The sequence below is a fragment of the Cucurbita pepo genome, chromosome LG19, assembly GCF_002806865.2.
Source record: "Cucurbita pepo subsp. pepo cultivar mu-cu-16 chromosome LG19, ASM280686v2, whole genome shotgun sequence".
NCBI classification, from domain to species: Eukaryota; Viridiplantae; Streptophyta; class Magnoliopsida; order Cucurbitales; family Cucurbitaceae; genus Cucurbita; species Cucurbita pepo.
In genome coordinates, this window is record NC_036656.1 from 7,014,614 (window position 1) to 7,034,280 (window position 19,667).

The 19,667-nt window shown below is 35.6% G+C and overlaps 1 protein-coding gene and 2 long non-coding RNA genes across 8 annotated transcripts; 2 read left to right on the forward strand and 1 right to left on the reverse strand.

Moving 5' to 3' along the window:
* Positions 1-1,632: 1,632 nt before the first annotated feature.
* On the forward strand, positions 1,633-2,903 carry LOC111781853. Its single transcript, XR_002813018.1, has 2 exons — positions 1,633-2,283; positions 2,394-2,903. It is a non-coding gene; the product is annotated as an uncharacterized LOC111781853 (long non-coding RNA).
* LOC111781854 lies at positions 2,592-6,974 on the reverse strand. 6 transcript variants are annotated; one of them, XR_002813024.1, is made up of 6 exons: positions 6,663-6,974; positions 6,119-6,236; positions 5,878-6,024; positions 4,846-4,943; positions 3,002-3,089; positions 2,592-2,683 (listed from the first exon to the last, which is right to left on the reverse strand). It is a non-coding gene; the product is annotated as an uncharacterized LOC111781854 (long non-coding RNA). The 6 variants fall into 6 exon arrangements; XR_002813019.1 differs by having other exon boundaries at positions 4,846-4,993; XR_002813021.1 differs by having other exon boundaries at positions 4,846-4,993; positions 5,878-5,943; positions 6,065-6,236.
* A 3,209-nt stretch (positions 6,975-10,183) lies between these two features.
* Positions 10,184-19,248, forward strand: LOC111781385 (helicase-like transcription factor CHR28). Its single transcript, XM_023661943.1, has 11 exons — positions 10,184-10,668; positions 11,414-11,504; positions 12,069-13,243; positions 14,042-14,113; positions 14,221-14,298; positions 14,386-15,289; positions 15,745-15,875; positions 16,002-16,223; positions 16,944-17,561; positions 17,701-17,910; positions 18,679-19,248. The coding sequence occupies exons 1-11, from the start codon at positions 10,537-10,539 to the stop codon at positions 18,781-18,783; spliced, it is 3,738 nt and encodes a 1,245-aa protein (XP_023517711.1). The 5' UTR covers positions 10,184-10,536; the 3' UTR covers positions 18,784-19,248.
* The last annotated feature ends 419 nt before the right edge of the window (positions 19,249-19,667 follow it).

Here is a 19,667-nt window from a genome sequence, read left to right on the forward strand (position 1 = left end):
ATAAATTTCTGTGATACACTCATAAATACTATTTATCAGGGTTTTATCAAATCATACAAACAAGAAAAAAAATTATAACTTTTAAACTATGAAATAAATCTTTGCCCAAAAAAAAGGAAATACCAAAAAGCAAACAGATAAAGAGGATAGGTGGTCTGAAAAGTCTAAAAAATATAGGTTGATACTGATATAAAGACAATGCCATACCTAAACAAGTTTTTTTCAAAAGAAAAAAACTCATGGAATATTACCACTATTATCATTGAGCTTTTATTTCCATTTTGATATCTACGGTGAAGAAAATCACATGCTTTAAAAAAATAATGTTATTGCGAAGCTCAAAAAAGGACATTGAAGCAAATCCAGCAGAGATACTATTGCCGTTTGTGACATTGGAAATCTAAATCGTGTAACTTTTTTTATTTCTTTTCGCCAACACACTTTCGGCTTCGAACAGTAAAGGTTTGTTTACCCAACAACATAAAAAGGCATTTTCCTACGAGCTAGACTTAAAAAGCAATACTCTATTTTGGCATGCTTGAATTCGAAGGCCAATGCATTCCNCCCCCTTTTACTTTGACAACTCTTTTGCTTCATAATATGAGGTTGAGGCCAGAGGGCAAAATCAAATTCCAAGCTTAATTTGAAAATTTCTAGAGAACCTTACGCTAGAGAGGAATAGCATCCAAATCCAAATTAAGTTGTCTAAACATGAGTGCATAGTCCAATGGTTAAAGCATCCTTTAAGTGAGAGGTTTCAATCCCCACTCCTTACATCTATTGAAAACCCAAGAAGGCTTCAGCTCGGGTAATATCTTTTAGTATCAAGAAAGTGAAATGGACAAAAGATGGGAAAACAGCAGAAATATTCGATGACCAAGAGAAAGTTATAAAATGACAGAAAATTCTGATAAGGCACCGGTTGCAGAGAGAATCTGCAGAAAAAGGTAGAGGCAGACCAAATGGCCTTTGTACGAATGGGAAAACGATCTTGCGAGAGAATGGCAATGGGCATTAATGCTAGCATTTGAAAAAGGTGAATTTGGAATATGGACTTTTTCCATACCTCCTCCAATCTGAACATCATCAACAAGCCTTTATTGGGAGGATCAGTCCTCTGTATCACCACCACCTATGATCTTGACACGTGGCACTCAAGGTCCACCAAACAATCCTATCCCCAGCTTGTGGTTAACCATTAAAAAAACTTAAGAGGGACCCCACCATGAGAAAGTGTCATATGGGAAGACTTTAGCCGATGGAAAACTAGACCATTATCCCCACTTTGTGTAGGATAATGACCCTACATAAGTAATTGAAAGAGAAGACAAGGGTGGCGTAGTTGGCTAGAGTGACAAGTCATTAGCCAAGGATGATCCCCATCTCCCTTTGTATGTAGTTCTGCACAGTGGGGGGGAGATGGCAAGAAACCCGAAGATTCTACGTACAGATGAGGAGGTGGAGTGAGACAAAAATGAGATTATTGGTTAAATAGAAAAAGTAAAAGAAAGTGTGAGAGCAATAAGGCCTAAAAATCCTATAAAAGTTATCAAGAATCAAGTTCCTCCACTTTGCCTGATGAAGAAGACAAATCAATGGATAAGATGGCAAAACTCTGATTTGATTGATCGGTACCAGAGTTTCTGGTTTACTGCGTCTGTATCCATAGGCAACATCCTTTACTAATTTGATTAAGAGTTCAAGCTTAGAAGGAAAACAAATCTCTACTTCCTCAACTTTTAATTATACTGACAATTTGACTAAAACACAGACAGGATTTCCTGCAACAGCATCTTTCTGCTAAATTCATAACGGAGAAAAGGTTTGAATCGTTATAATCCTTTCCAGCAAGAATGTTCAAAAGGAAGTTTATTCCTTGCTTTTCAAAAGAATGAATCTTTAGGAACCGAAAAGAATTATTAAAACGCTTAGTGGAACATTAAATATGTTTATGCCCGTGAAAGAGGTAAAGACCGAGGACATACCGTTGAACATAGTCAGCTTCCTTCGTTACTTTTGCCGCAACAATATTCGATACTGATATGTCTTTGTAGGCTCTCTGCCCACTGCAACAGCTATTAGTTCTCCCTCCCTTTTTCTCTCCCCTTCTCCTTCTCTGTCTTTATCGCTGTAGTTGATGGAATTTGAGCATTCCAACATGACTCCAAGGAGAAAAGGCCGATCATCGTAGAGGCTCAGCAGAAACTGCGAAGCTTCATTGGAAGGCCAAAAGATTACGCTTTGCCCTTTCTCTTATTACTCGTTACTCCTGTATACAAAAAGGTGAATCTTCTTTTGTTGTTTTAGTTCTGACACTCCTGCATAAACCTCATTGCAACTCTTGATGTTTGTCTGTGTCTGTGAATCCTTTATAATCTTCCTCAAATACCCAGAAAATATCGCACCCTGCTCTTCATTTCAAGACATTTTTGGGATTAGCAGCAGCAATTTTAGAGTATAGAAATTGACGCTGTATAAATGGGATTGGTGGGAGGCATAGAATGGATGAATGCTTACAGTAGGAAGCAATTCAGGAAACTGTTCTGGAGGATGAGAGCAGCGATGAAGAAAGCCATCAAGAACGGAGGAAAAAGAAGGTTCAATTTTCAATATGATCCTTGCAGCTATGCTCTAAATTTTGATGATGGGTTTTGCAAATTTGAAGCTGTTGCACCTGAAGAACCTGCAAAGATTCAGATTAGCTCAAATTTGAATCACTCTCCCATGTGGGTTTTTGTACTTCTGGTGAAATCTGAGTGAATTTTCTTGATTGGCAGATTGACTCTTTGCCTGCTCATTTTCTTCTCCATCCTTGATTAGAAGCCATCTACTTGCATTTTTTGTACATCTATGCTTGTCTATGATCTTTAATATTATTAATTGGTTTTGTTTCGAGAGAAAAACTGATCCTAGAGTTTTGACTGTCATCCTTAACATATTCACTCCTCCCTTTCTTATTCTTCCATCTTCTCACACGGCAAACTCAGTGTCTAGTATTTACCAATTTACTTTTGCAGACAATCCCAGCTCTCGGGTAAGCAGAAGCTATTTTCTAACAGATGAATTTGAAGAAACTCTGTGACATTCGTCTGCAAAAGGTTGTTAAGCGCAATAACAGGTTAGAAAGGAGAGGAAAACATGCTATTTGCCAATGAAGCTGACGAAACACAATTTCGAAAGAAAAATGAATGTATAAATACAATTATTTTGAGTTTATAATCTGTTCATTTCTTAAAAATCCATCACTGGTCACAATTTTGGGCGGCGCAGCGCTCAAATAAGGGCCTTCGAGCATAGCAATGAAAAGCTTTGCAGTTTTGATTATGAAATTCTATCAAATCATTTAAGCCATAATAGTGACAAGTCACTAACAAACTTTCCTGTGGGGCAATAATTATCCATATGCAACTTAGTACACTAAATGGTCGATAAAATCTGAATGTTCAGAAAAGCACATTTCGAAAGATATTTGTAAAATATTATCATGAAACTAAAGTTCATTAACGTTCCCTCGAGTCTATATGAATTACATCCTCCAAGTTCCTGGAAGGTCCTCATCTGAATGGCAGCTTAAATCATAATGTTGAATTTAAGATCTAAAAAGTTGACGATAGTGTTGGTTGTATTTTCTAGGTTAAACATACCAGGAGAAAAACTTACAGCCCCAGTTTTCAGCACAAGGAAATGAGACTAGATCCATGTAATATGGCCCATATTCAGCCATCGATTGCACCCTTTTCCTTTCGGGGTGTGTAGGGGCAGATTATATTGATAAACAAAAAAGTAAAACACCGGAGTGAGAGGAAATCTCTTTAAAGGAGTGTGAATGAGAAGGAATCAGAATAAGGAATTGAAACAAAATTTCTATTATTGCATTGAAGCGAGAAGATCATAATTGATACAATTTACCATATCTGTAAAGACAATCAAACTCAAATTTGCATGGGACCGACATAGAAATTAGAGAGACGAAAAGATCAAAAAAGAGTACAGCAAGAGCATGGAAAAATTAAGGGATGAGAATAACATTATTTAACCTTCCCAAAATCGAACAGGGCATAGCTTTAGAATTGAGCTCTCAAATAGGGAATCATTCATCGTTTCTTAATTAATTTATTGAACATTGGAATTGAGAGAATGGTTTTCTATACTATGATTACCATCTCCTGCATCTAAGATGCTAAAATCACCGCCATGCAAAAGCAACAAATAAATTATATCGGCCATGGACTAAAGCATTGACACACGAATGCATCTCGCACCATGATGTGAAGAGAATCCAGTCAAATTAAATAAAATCTTTTTGCTTTGCTCTTTTCCCTTGAATCTCCACTTAAGGTTTTTTCAGTCACTAAAAGTTGTTGTGGCTCAGACTGACCATTGTCCTTCTATGCTCGAAAAGAGGTATTGTCATGTCCTTCCTTTCAGGAGAGAAGTAGAGAAGGCAGTGGCAGAGTGGTTTCTTCACTGTGTTATGGAATATTTGGTGGGAGAAGGGCAGAAGAGATTTTCATGGAAAGAGTAGTTCTTGGGGAAGGTGTGCTGGAGGCTCACTTCATTACCTCTATTTGGGCTTCTTGTAACAATTTATTTAGCGATTTATATCTTTTTAGGGATTAGCAACAGTTGGAGCACTGTCTGTGTTTGTTGTTCTAGTAGCCACTTTCTGGCTCATGTATTTTTTTTTTCTTGTTCTTTCATTCCACTAAAGAATAACATAAATAATCATGGACGATAGTAGTTTCTTCTTGTAATTTGACAGTAGTAAAAGTTGGAGCCTAGCAACGTAAATCCACAGATAAAAAAAAAAAAATTAAAATAGCTTGTAGATAAAGTATACTGAACCTTTTACGTGTTTCTGGCTCAGAAGAATAGCAGCATTCACCTTGCAATCTTTAAGCGCTATAACTTGTGTCCAAGGACGTCTGAGTATTTAGAAACATCTAAAAAAGCAAGCAGTGCATTATTTCTTCTACTCTTCCATTAAACGTTTCTGTAACAAGGAAGAGTGGAGTCCTTTATATATGCGTACATAAATATAATTAGTTTATATTTCACAAATAAGCAAATGTAAACTGAGAGAATGAGTAATGCAAGGAGTTCAGGAGAAGGTTTAGGATATTGTCCGTACAGACGATTAACAAAGTATGTCACTGTCAATTGGATCGAGTCACACCAAATAGAAACTTCAATTTTTCTTCCCCCGCAGGTGGAAGAACAGAATTGGACTTGTGTCCAATATCTTCATATAGAATTTGGCTTACATTAGTACGCGAAGAGAGAACAGATATTTCAGTATTCTTCATTCTCGAGAAGAAGAAAAAAAAAAAGGAAAAAGGCGATATACTATTTGCTGACTGTCGTGACACCACAAACAGCCCATGACTGTAGCATTAGAAGCATACACAAAACAGATGCTTTTATGAAAAAGCTAATCGATGAACCAAATAACATCGTAGTATCATAAGTCAGTAGTCAAAACATATTCATTTTCAAGTCAAAAGTAAAATTGTGAGGCGTAAATAAAACTTGAAAGTAGAACAAGAAATGGACGTTATGGTCTCTTTCTATGCAAACGGGGTCCTAACACTGAACTTCTCTCACCTCAACTCTACAGGAATATCGTAAGTATCCTTTGAGCTTATTAGGTTGTGACAAAATCCAAAGTACAGAACAAATTTGTTTATGGAAGTGCTTTCAAGGAGCCTCTGTGGTTCACACTCGACACAAAAAATTAAATATCTATATCATACACGAGGATAAGAAAATCGAACCCAGTACACAAAGAGAGCAATGATACTAACAATGATAAGTTAACAAAGTATCAATACCACTCGTTATCTAAGTAATCTCACAAAGTTTAAGAACGCATCATACCCTGAATTCAAGTCTTCAACATTCTCGACTGTTGAACCTGTCAAACTCTCGTCTCAAGATCTTTATCTGCAGTTCATGTATAAGGAGATACCTGTTTAGCAAATGGTAAGGTGGAGGTGGTACCAGAGAATAAAAGACAGAAATTCCCTATAAAATAGAAACAACATAGAATGAATTAACTGATCACCAAATGCAATGGAAGGACACATTTTAATCTCAAATTCCATCCAGAATTTCCGACCTGCATCAGCATGCCCCACCACAGCATAACATGTTACTCACCAACTTTTTCATGTCCTGATCCCTAGCCTTTACGTCATTAAGCTTCTTTTCATTATCTTATTCACATAGCCTGCAAGCTAAATTGAGACAAAATATACTAAATTGTTTATAAATAATATTTGAATCGTGTACAAAATCGCTAGCCTTCCACCTCAGTCTTAGCATAATATATTTTATGAATGGTGACATATGGAAGGGGAGGGTCAATTCCATTGACGAGAAGAAAATGAATAAACAACTTCCCTACTTCCTAGTTGAAACCTTCTGCCCAAAGCTCAACCAAATTAAATTCGTTGCCCTAAATGCTAATTTTTAAAATCTCATTAGCTATCTTGAACATTCACTTTGTAGGGCAGGAAAAGTAAGCAATGCAGTGAAGAATTTGCAAGATCAGCTCTCCTTACCGGAGCAAGAGTCACCTATCATTTTTATTATAACTAAAACTGCTAGGTACTGTGATCGATCATTTAAGCTCTGCAATGGAATATCAATTGAAGAATTACCGTTGCTCCAATATTTTGCAGATGATCCATCGTAATCGGGAACTGTGACACGACCGCACACATCAACGCCATCGAAATCTCGCAATAACTACTTCCAAGCCTCCGCCCCCCAAATCCATTTCATGCAAGGCAACCTCATCAAACACCCCCCCTCGAGCCTTCGAACTTACATAAACAGAGCGCAGTGAAGATCTGTTCTTCTTTTTTCATAGACGATTCGAGACTTTGGGATTGGAAGAGTGGAGAAACATTGTGTGAAAATGATTCAACAAGTTTTCGCGGGAAAAAACTACCGCGATCGCAGAAGTTCGTGACAAATGAAAACACTCTTTTAAAACGGAGTTCTGAGTGTGACGGTCGCTTTATTAACGCCAATGCACCCTTCTGGCCCACTTTCTGGTTTGACTGGTCAACGATATCGGCTCACCGAGGGATGTTGGTTCTTCGGGCCTTGGCCGATTCATATTTGGGCCTCTCCATTTTCATCATCAAATTATAATTAAAAAAATAAATAAAGTCACCATGTTTTCTTAAGTATTTTATTTTAGGTTCAAGTTAAAATTTTAATTTATGATTTTTTACGTTTAGATTAATTACCTAGTTGGTTATGAATTTTCACGTCTGATTTTTTATTTGTCATTTCATTTTTAATTTTTGTGACTAATAACTCTGTAATATATTTAAACATTTCAGAAATTAATTTAGATCGCAACTAAAATTATAAAGTAAAAATAAAAATTTGTGTGAAGTTAATTAAGAACATTTTAATCACATGGTCAATGTTAAATCGACAGCATAAAAGCATGACATATTGAATATAAAAAAGTCGATGACATAAAATGTTTGATTAGACCTTACAAGACTCAAAATTTCCTTTCTTTTATTCATGACTATTGTTGGTGTTAGTTGAAAAAAAAAATAATAATAAAGTAAAAGTTTATTTCATAATTGTTTATTATTAATTAAATGTGATATCACATTAAAAATAATATTAATTGTCACTATACTATGTAATTGATGATGTGTTCAAGGTAAGTAGATATTCACATGTATGTTTTTCTCAATAGCAAAAATACGTGATCATAATTAATTAATTCCATGCATTTATATAATTTACTCTAAATTTATAACATTAAATTCATTAATTTTTCATAAAAAATGCAAACTATTACACAATTATCTAATTAAAATATATATTATGGCTTAAATTATAATTGAATTGATTAAGATATGTGTTGATGTGGCCCTAAAAATATATTATTATTAGTAAATTAAATTTTGTTGACAAGTTTAAAAAATATATATTAAATAGAAAACTGATTAGACACCAAATTAAAAATAAAATATTAAAAAGTTTGAAAACAACAACCGGAAAGAGTAAATAAGTAGTAAATTAATGATGTGTTTGTCGCCGAGGGAAGACGCCAACGCCGACCAGCAGCGCATGGTGCATCACGTGTCGCAGCGGGCTTGAAAAGTCAAACACGGCCTACTTTATTTTCCTTTTTCTAATTGCGTGGCTCTTGGTAAAGAAAACGCGGAGTGTCGACATAAATAATTTCCCACTCCAGCCATTGCCATGTGCCAAGAGCCAATTGGTCTGTCACTCTGCTTACTTCACCACGCATTCCCGGTTGGGCTCCGTTTTTTTTATAAACTTTTTTAAACTCCATTATTATTTTAATATTCACTTTATCTCTAAGAATTTGCCAGCTCTAATTTTATTTTATTTTTCATTTTTTTTAAAGCGCATTGTGAATGTTCCACGTGATGATTAATTTAATTTCATTTAATTTCAAAATTTTCCTTGCCAATTGTAGTATTCGTTAGGTGTGAATTACAACTTTGTCGTTTTAATGCTCCAGCTTTAATTCGTTCTTCCCTCCCCAGTTCCTAATCCACCTACATTTAGAATACTAATAAACCAAATAAATAAAACAATTGATCTGAGATAACCGTTCAACCTCGTTGTTAATAAATATTGTACTTTTTATTTAATATTTTATTGTGTAGTTTTCACGTTCTCTGATCGATGTGAAATTTCACAGTCCACTCCCTTTGAGCCCACCGCCCCGTGTTTGTCTATAATACCATTTATAACCGCCAAAACCACTGCTATCAAATATTGTTTTTTTTTAGCCTCAAGCCCATCGATAGTAGAAATTGTCATATTTGGGCTTATCGTTTCAGACTTCCCTAAAAGTTTTAAAAACGCCATATGAGATATTTGTTCCCTTTTCTAACCGATGTGCAATTTCACATCAAGGATTTCTTCTCAAAATCTATTAAGAAGAAATTTCTACACGCTTATAATGAATGTTCTATTTTCCTCTTTAAGACATTGATCTTATAGTTTGTTTATATTGTCTCTTGCATATTAAATAAAATTGATTTAGACGTTTTTCTTAATTATAGTATTCAAGATATCTTTATTTTATTTTATTTATTTATTTATTATTTTTTCACAATGATAGAGTAAGGAGTATAAAATCAAATGGATTATAGCTTAAATTATTTAGATTTAAAAAAAATAATAATTGACTTCCCAATTCAAATAATCGCCATTATATTGGATTATATTGGATGCATATTTAAGACTATGAATAATATATATATTTCTAATAATTGACTTCCCCAACTATAAGTTTACCATTATTATTTCGATTTTTATAAATATTAAATATTCTTATAAAAAAAAAATTACACGTGTTATTTTAACTAGACTTACTTCGCAAACAATATAAATATTAATAAAACTTATTCCACGTCCTTTATTAATTAGACTAGAAAATTATATTCATAAATAGTATGTCAAATTTTCAAACACGTGGTCCATCTCTCCATTTAAAAGCAAACAGAAACAACAAAAATCCTGATTATAAATATAATATCCTCTTTTTATTTATGCCCAACAATCAAATAAAATTTATTAAAGAGTTTCATGTTTTCGAGTAATAGATGAGTATTTAATCATAATAGACATAGGACTCTCCGAACGTTAACACTTTTCGCATTATTAATATTCAATAAACAAATGCTAGTTTATATTTACGTAGTTCATACCATTTTTTGCTCGGATAATTTTATATATAAATTTACAAAAATCAATATTATATAATAGATATGAAATAAAATGTGTGAGTTCTTTGAAGTTTCGTAAATAAAAAAGAAAAAGAAAAGAAAAAAAGAAAGTAGCGTGCGGCATGCATGAATGAGGTATAAATCCAAAGGAAAGAACCCCCACCCACTTTTGGTAGGAATATTTGTTACCGTTATCTTCGCCGTTTATGGATGGGAAGGCGCGAGGGCTAATTTAAAAAGGAAAAATAATAAATAAAAAAAGAAAAAGAAAAAGGAAAAGGAAAAGAATCTGGAGTGCGGTGTTTTATTTAGTTCGCACACGGCTTTTCAAAGTTTCAGACTCTGCCTTAAATAAAAAAAAAAAAAAAAAAAAAAAAAAAAAAAAAAAAAAAAAGAAAAGGAAGAAGAAAATTATTAATGTCAGCTTGAAAATCCGGGAAATAGTCCTCAAATTTCGCACTATTTCACAAAGGCTATTTAAAATTACGAAATCCGTGGTCTTCACGATTCGATCCGCGACTTTGTCTTCTCTTCCTTCTCCTCTTGTTCTCTCTTTATACTCCATTCCAAACTGTGGAGGAAAAGTCTCACCGGAAGTTTCTCTGAATCTTACTTCCTTGTAGTAAATGAATCCATCTCCTTCTGTAGTTCCTGGTGATTTCGGGTGACTGGATGAAGCGGCTCTCGTTTGAATCGCCGACGAGGTTTTAGGATTATAAAGGGTCGTCGTCTGTTTTGCTTTGGATTTGGTGGCTGGAAATTAAAGCTTGGTCGGCTGTGGTTGTGGGTTTTTATGATCATGTTGATGGCGGATGAGGGTTCTAATTTTCCCCTACAGTATGGTGCTGATGATTTTGGTGGAGACACGTCTATTGACTATGAAGCGTTGTTTCATATGCTGAACGAGGATCTGGATCCTTCGCAGGTAGGTTTGTTGCTGGTGGTTGTAGGAAAATAAGGGTTTTGCTTTTCTGAATTGAGATTAGAGGTCTTGGATTTTAGGGAAACTGTAGCAACAGTTGCAATTCCCCCTCTGGGTTGGAATCCCTTAGAATTGGTTGGTGCTTTAAGCGTATGATCAGTGCTAACTGCTGATTCACCCAAAAATTCAGAGAAAACGTGTTGAGTTCATATTACAGAGCAACGTTTATATTTACATGTGGTGGAATAAAGGAGAAAGCACTAGTTAAACCTTTATCTTTCTCACTCGTTAGGATTACTATACTGTGGGCAGAGCGACGCCGCTTAGGTAATGTTATTAAGTTAAGCAACCTCGAATTTTCCGAAGTCAGTTGGGTGCAATCATGTCAGTTCAGCTATTTTTGGAATGTTAGAGTCACTCTGTCCGCCGGGTCACTTGACATCTCGCATCGAATGAATGAAATAAAATCGAGATATGGTGTTGTAAAACTGTCGTCTTTGTTTCGTTTATTTCATTGGAATTTGTTAAAAGAGCGAAGAACTTGGTCTCTTTATGGACCGTTCTTTATTTAATTTTTAAACTCGACATAGATGAAAGTAGAATTGAAATACGGGGATAATAAAGGGTATGGTATATTGGTAGATATTTTAAACTTGCATGTTCTATATTCTCACAGATTACCTGCATAATCCATACGTTATTTCTCATGAGCAACTTTCTCTTGGTTACTTGTTTATGATTATCCCAGAATCCGCCAGAGGACTTGTCGCCAAATAATGTATCGACTGGCCAACCACGTTTTGATGCTTCCAACCAAGAAAATTCCCAAGTGAAGAACGGTTAGTATGAATGAATATCACATTGGTACTATTCTTTCTTCTTGTATAAAGAGAGATTTTGTCTTTCCTCTAATGCTCAAACCAGTAGGATGTCATTACCTTTAAGGAATTATTACTTCATGTTTACCCCCATCCCTGGCTAGATTGGGTTTTAGGTGTTATACACAGAAAGGTGCACCTATAGTAGCTAGAAAGGGTTTGGGTTAACCTCCAGTCGCATTTTGCTTTTGATAGGATATGAATCTATGGTGGGGATAAGGTTAAATCTATTAACATCTTTGTAATTTGACTCACTGTTTCGACTCAACCCTTTCTTTGCAGCAATTTGGTGTCTTTTTTTAAAAAGAAAATAGAAATGTGTTGATAAGCCATTGGCTTTTAGAGGGTGAGAAATGAATCAAATTGTTACAAAGAAAGAGGTTCAAATTATTACTAGAACCAACATACCAAAACTATATTATCTATAGAAAAGTTAAGTGTTTACTATCAGTTATTGCTTTTGCAGTTGGTCTCATTATCAGAAGCTGGCATTTTCATCTTGATATGTTGTTTTGACAATTGCAGATATATCTCATGGTTTCACGGAAGATATAGATGTAACTTTGAGAAATCATGGCAGTTTGGATGGAAAGGGCACTGAAATCTTGAGATCCTCAGAAAATAATTCAAGTGCTTCAGTGGAGTTGCCTTCGTTTGATGTGGAGCATACTTCAAAAGAAGTGATTCCTAATGAGTCCTCTATGAACCAAAGTTTTGACTTTGTTACTGACTTGACTGACCCTTATTCAGATATGCCACACTGGATGAATATAGTCGAGCAACCTTTTTTAGATTCTTCTCAGTACTTTTTTCCGAGTGATTTTGATTCTCAAGTTGTTTCTGGCAATGGGGGAATGACGATCAACATGATGCATGAAGGAGATTTTCCATCCAATAGCCTGTGCTCAAGTAATACAATGAATTTGTATGCGCAGGGCGCTGCTGATCATAAATCAGTATCAAGAGAGTCTGTCTCAAAGGATTTAATAATTCTTGATGCTTATTCAAATGTAAAGGGATGGAATCAGAATTGTGAAAGTGGAAACTTCATTTCATCAATGGATGGAAACTGTACGTTTCATGCTGATGAGGTTCATATTAATCAGGCAGCATTGGGGCTTCCAATGTCAACTGAGTTGAATTCTTCCTGCAAAGAACTTGTTAATCAATTGAAGGATGAAACGATGGATTCACTGGTTGAATCAAGTAGTGGCCCATGGCAATCTATCAAGGAGGAAAACATGTTTCTTCCATCTGAAAGAACTTTTCATTCGGAAGATACAGTTTGTGGAACATCCAGCAGACCTTCCAGTGATTGCAGGTACCAGAATTTATATATAACTGACCAATATTCTCCCAATGGTCATTCATCTAATTTAAGCAATCAGCCTTTGGTTTTAATCAAGGATGTTGGAGATCGTAAATTGACTATATGTAAGGGTCATATAGATCACCCACAAGTCAGCCCTGAATCAACTCACAGTAATTTGATAGATAAGGCCCATGTGGAGGATGATCCAGATATCTGTATAATTGAAGATATGAGTCATCCAGCCCCGTCAAACCGATCTCTTATGGTTGGAAATTCGTTTGTTGCTTCACAAGGTTGTTCTATAGTCAGTGGTTCTTCCACTTATGTGGGATTAGGAAGCATGAGACATAAGGCAAAAGACATGGACATCTTAAAAGTTGCATTACAGGTTAGTCCTGTTTAGTTTTTGTTTCTGCAAATCCTAACATGTGTGGAAACAATGTCCTTGAATGTAAATGAAAATCTATTCCTAGAGTTTTTAAACAATTGCTCACTCAAACTTGTTTCATCTATTGTTGATTTTCTTAATACTTTTTAATGGATCCTCTACATTGCTGTAAAGTGTGGAAGTACGTTGTTCGAAGCAGGTTTAATCAGAAGAAAAAAATCTGTAGCTGAATAATGTAATTGTTTGGGACCCCCTCTTTTGTGATTTCATCAATCAACGAAGGTGTTACATTGTAAAAAAGCAAATAGGATGATGATATCCGGTCATGACTTTGTTCACTAGTTTCATAATTTGCCCCTTACATGCTAAACAGTATTTAGGTTTGGCTAGCAGATGCTTGTGAGTTATGCCCTGGACACATATTGTTAATTTTTTTAATGTTACAACACAAATGTGGGTGTGAAGTTTCTAACACATGACCTTTTGGAGGAAGCAGACATGCTGATTTCGTACCCATTCTTCTTCCTGTTTTTCAGACAAATAAAACATATATTTAATGGTCACCTACAAGGGTGACCTGCAGTCGATTTATTCTTGCAACGCAGACTTAGAGTTTGTAGTTAATTATTATATGTCATTCTCACTGTATCTATTGTTTTTGTGTACTTTCTTGTTTGTATTTTGGGTTGGTATTCTTATAGTAAAAGTTAAGACTTCAATGTAGTTCTGCATCATTCTCTGATGAGTTTGTTTATATGACGGAGAAGTTGATAAGACTCAGGTTATCGAGCTTTGCAGGATCTTTCTCAGCCAAAATCAGAAACTAGTCCACCTGATGGTGCTTTAGAAGTTCCTCTATTAAGGCATCAGGTTCTTTGTTCTTTTATCAACACAGCCTTTCCTTATCTGCATATATATATATATATATATATTATAATAAGTTGTTTTATTATTAACTTTATCTGATATCTGGACAGAGAATTGCTTTGTCATGGATGGTTCAGAAGGAGACATCTAGTATGCCCTGCGCAGGGGGGATTCTTGCTGATGATCAGGTTTCATCTCTTAGAGTTTGTTTAATATCTAGAGGTACATGAAATTTTATTTTCTCCTCTGTACTGAAAACGGTGAGTCACTTGCAGGGATTGGGGAAAACAATATCAACGATTGCTCTAATACTAACGGAAAGGCCTCCTCCTATTATTGCTTGCCCTAATGTTAGACATGAGTTGGAAACTTTAAATTTGGATGAAGATGATGATATACTTTCTGAGCATGATAGACCAAAACAAGAATTCTCTCATCAAGTTTCACCAAGTAAAAATGCAACAATATGCAAGAACACTTCAGTACAAGCGAAAGGCAGGCCAGCAGCTGGAACTCTTGTTGTTTGTCCAACAAGTGTTTTGAGGCAATGGGCTGATGAATTGCATAATAAGGTTTCTAGTAAAACTAATCTGTCTGTGCTTGTATACCATGGAAGTAATCGAACCAAGGACCCATGTGAGCTGGCCAAATATGATGTTGTTCTAACAACCTACTCAATTGTGAGCATGGAGGTACCAAAACAGTCTGCTGTTGATGAGGAGGATGATGAGAAACACAATACAGAGGATCAAGTTATTCTACCCATGCAATTTCCTTCAAGCAAGAAAAGGAAAAACTTCTCTGGTTCTGATAAGAAACATTCAAAAAACAAGAAGGGAATGGATAATGAAACTTTTGAGTCAGTTGCCCGCCCTCTTGCAAAAGTGAGATGGTTCCGAGTTGTACTGGATGAGGCACAGAGTATAAAGAATCACAAGACACAGGTTGCAAGGGCCTGCTGGGGTCTGCGAGCAAAACGTAGATGGTGCTTGTCAGGAACTCCTATTCAAAATGCTATTGATGATCTTTATAGCTATTTTAGGTTTCTCAAATATGATCCCTATGCTGCATATAAGTCATTTTGTTTATCAATTAAGGTGCCAATCAACAAGAATCCATCCAAAGGGTACAAGAAACTTCAAGCCATTTTAAAGACAATAATGTTACGTCGCACAAAAGGTGAGATTGTTTGAAACTTCTGTTTATCAATTACATGCAGTTCAAGTTTGGAATTAAATACAATAATGCGTTGTCTTTGGTTTTCTTCAAAAGTTCAACACTTCTTTTTCTTATCGCTACTTTTAAACTTGACTGAAGAACTGGATTTATAATTTTCCTTTAGGGTGGGAGGATCTCTCCTTGGCTATGGTTTGATTTACGTGGCCTCTTCATTTATTTTATAGATTATAATATAGTTAATAGTCTTTCTGATTTTTGGCGCCTTGCTGATGTTTGGGAAATTCTCCAGTTGTACATACAGGCATTTTTTTAAAAAAATTTATCTTAAAATGGAAAAAACTTGATGGTGCTCTTGAATCATGGAAAACTTTGTTTTCTTTGCATTTGCACGTTTTTTAGTGTTATATGAGCTTACCAATTTTTACTTGAACCGCTCTATGGTACTTGTGGTGTAGGCACACTTCTTGATGGGCAACCCATTGTTACGTTGCCACCTAAACAAGTGGAACTAAAAAAAGTGGATTTTACTGAGGAAGAACGTGATTTCTACTCTAAGTTGGAGGCTGACTCAAGGGCTCAGTATGAAGTATGTTTTTTTCAAAAGGAATTATTTATATTGTGTTTTGTATTCCTTGTATGCATGGAACTTCAGCTACAATATCTAATTACCTCTTGCTCCTTTCTATCATTACTAAGTAAGAATCTTATCCAGGAATATGCAGCAGCCGGAACTGTTAAACAAAATTATGTTAACATCTTATTGATGCTTTTGCGCCTTCGACAAGCTTGTGATCACCCTCTTCTCGTTAAACCTTATGACTCCAAATCTTTATGGAGATCTTCAGTTGATGTGGCCAAGAAGCTTCCTCGGGATAAACAGATTTACCTACTGAGTTGTTTGGAAGCATCATTGGCTATTTGTGGCATCTGTAATGTATATCATCTATCCATTTATTTATTTTTTATGTGAAATTTTCTTGTGGACTTTTACTGTATGTTAACATGGTTTAGTGCATGTCAATTAAGTACCACAATGAAGAAAATAATTGAACAGCTTTGGTTATCTTTTGCTTAATATACTAATTACAAGGCATGAAATTTAATGCCACCTTTTAGCTCTTTTAATTGTTGAACATAAATTGAGATACTCTGTACCGTTGTTGTTCAATATGTGGCTTTCTCACCTCAAAAACCTCCGCTTGGGCTCTGCATGATGCTTTCTATATAATGTAAGAGATGTATGACATGTTTACAATATAATACTCATGTGTAAAGGAGCTTTTTGGTTTCCTTTTGTGTCTTCGTCATTTCTGACATTTTTGCAATTCCACTTTTATCTTCTCATTATTTTAACCAGAAGTTTTCATTCCTGGTTAAAAACTTTTTGGATTTTCCTATGTTGATCTATATATTTGAAACGGGCAAGGTGAAGAAAGAGCTGTATCTTTACCGTTCTTTTTTACTTGCACCTCATGAACATATTTACCTCACCTTTGCTAAATGCGAACACAATGCTTATATCTCAAGGTTCTCTTTGTTTTCCTCTTTTTTTTTTCTTTTTTTTTTTTAAATTATACGTACATATATGCATACACCCAATGTTCTCTTTGTTTTCCTGCTAACCTTTCCTTAACTTCTGGGATTATATCTGTAGGATCCACCTGAAGATGCGGTTGTCTCAGAATGTGGTCATGTTTTCTGCAAGCAATGCATTTTGGAACACCTCTCTGGTGATGACACCCAGTGTCCTACAGCGGGATGCAAAGTTCGTCTTAGTGCATCGTCATTATTTTCCAAGTCCTCATTCTCCATTTCTCAATCCGACCAGCTTGGTGAGAATAATTCTGTGGTTGGCTCTGGTTCTACTTTTGGTGACTCTGTGGAGCCCTCCTCATCAGATACGTACGAGTCTTCTAAAATTAAAGCTGCTCTTGAGGTTCTCACGTCATTAGCTAAACCTAAGGAATCCTCTTCAAGAAACAGCCCTGTCCAACTTGCTCCTGATGTAGCCAGTGAAAAATCGACCGATGCTCCATCCACAGAAATGCATCCAGAGATTCCTGAGTGTCAAGATTCAGCTACAAACAAAAGCTCTTGTGAACCAATTAAAATGAGTGGAGAGAAAGCTATAGTATTTTCTCAGTGGACGGGAATGTTAGACTTGCTGGAAGCATGTCTCAAGAACTCCTCTATTCAGTACAGAAGGCTTGATGGTACCATGTCAGTACTTGCTAGAGATAAAGCAGTAAAGGATTTTAACAATCTTCCGGAGGTTTGTCAAATGATGCTATGCTTCAGTATTTTCATAAATTTCATAATTTCGTTTCCGTAGTGATAGAAATACTGCATGTTTACTTACTAGTTTTACATGTTGATAAATATGGTTCAGTAACTTCCCTTTCCATATATAGGTGTCTGTTATGATTATGTCTTTGAAAGCTGCTAGCCTTGGCCTAAACATGATTGTTGCCTGCCATGTTCTTCTGTTGGACCTCTGGTGGAATCCTACAACTGAAGATCAAGCAATTGATAGAGCACATCGAATTGGGCAAACCCGTACTGTTAAAGTGTTGAGATTGACTGTAAGAGATACCGTTGAGGATCGTATTTTAGCACTTCAGGTACCGATCATCTGGTTCACTTTTAATTATTTATTTGAGAAGCTTTTAATTATACTGGATTGATCTAAATCCAGTCTTACTCATGCAGTTGTGTAGTTAAGTGTGTGGTCAACCAAATAAATTAAAGGGATTGATTTTCTCGCACCTAAAACTGGGACCTAAGAAGTGAATGACACTTTGTTTGGGAAACGTGCTCATGTCTCACGCATAGAGTTCGACACTCCCAGTACTTGTTAGTCACGTACTGGGCACTCCACACATTTGTTAGACATGTAATGAACACTTGCTAACACAATAGGCGCGTGCCATATTATAGTTGTACAAAGTGAATATGGGTAACTTTTGTTAGGCATTGTACACTTACATAATAAATAGACTTAACATGAGACTTTGAATTTCTTTATAGTGTAAACATGGTATATATTTTAAAAGTTCATATTTTAATTTCTTTCTATGAGAAATTGATCTTTCATTGAGAATGATAAAAGGGTATTCAGGGGGCTGCATTTTTCTTAAAAGTCAACTGATCATTGTGTCTGTATTTGTATCGTATTTATGCTACTTAGGTTGGACAATATTTCTGTCTAAAAAAATTATGTCCAACCTAATTGGCCGGGTGTTTGCACCCATGTTTGTCTATGCCCAACCACATTCTTGAGAAATGGTTGGGGCAATAACATCTTTTGTGTGTTATCTTGCATGAAATTAATCTCCATGCCCGTTGTTGCACAAGTTAATAATCAGGAAACTCGTGTGTTATGAATGCAGCAAAAGAAAAGAGAGATGGTTTCATCTGCATTTGGAGAAGATGAAGCGGGCGGTCGACAAACTCGTCTCACAGTAGAAGACCTGAACTACCTTTTTATGATGTGATGATAGATAATACGATCATTCTTTGGTATTGGCTGATTTAGGCTAACATCATATGCACATATCATATCAAGTTTTGGGTGGTGAAGGCTGGCTTTAACTTTAGGAAGTAAGTTGCCCCACCATATTTACATCATCTTGACCAGAGGATTTGACGACCCAGCTCCTTTTGCCAGAAGAAGATTTGTGAATAGCATTTATAGAAATCTTTAAATTCCATTTTTACCCACTGATTCTTTTCTCACTCACTCACAATTCGATGATCCCTTCCCTTTGTGACACTCTCTTTGCATCCCCTTCCCTGAGTGTATTCCACAGGCTGTAAAGATTAGAAATTTATAGAAAGGAAAGAAAATTAAATCTGTTAAAACTCTTTTCTTTTCCAATTGTAAAGATATAGATAGTATTATTTTGTGTTCTTGAGTATCATCATCCTTTATATTAATAGTAGTATTAGTTTGATTGAAAGCACTGTTTGATTGAAAGGCCTGAATTCAGACCCTGTTCTTTTCAATTCCTTATCCTAAATTCCCATAGCCTAAATCATAAGGTTCGCCACAAAGTCCTGAGAAATTGCGTGAGCTTTAGCCTCTATGCTGGCTGTGTCACCGTCGACCAAACCAACGGTAGAGTTTTCGTTTTTTATTTAAAATCTCGAATATTTTCTTAAGAAAGATGAAACTCATCGTAAAGAAAGTGCAAATTTCAGGTCCTGGGTGTTCCTCAGTGGGCTATGGTGCAACAGAAGAGATTGGACCTTCATGGAATCAAGGCATTTCAATTGTTCATCTGTTTTGATAACTATTTCGATTCTTGGGTAGAAGTATCTTGTAGATTTGGCTATGATTTCAAGACAGATTTTGATGAATCGATGATGAAATCGCAGT

What these genes read in the sequence shown, in the direction of transcription:
- LOC111781385 (XM_023661943.1), top strand. Translation starts at nt 10,537, where the DNA reads ATGATCATGTTGATGGCGGATGAGGGTTCTAATTTTCCCCTACAGTAT. An exon ending in AGGATCTGGATCCTTCGCAG is followed by an intron (nt 10,669 to 11,413) that starts GTAGGTTTGTTG and finishes TGATTATCCCAG; the next exon opens with AATCCGCCAGAGGACTTGTC. An exon ending in GGATTCTTGCTGATGATCAG is followed by an intron (nt 14,299 to 14,385) that starts GTTTCATCTCTT and finishes AGTCACTTGCAG; the next exon opens with GGATTGGGGAAAACAATATC.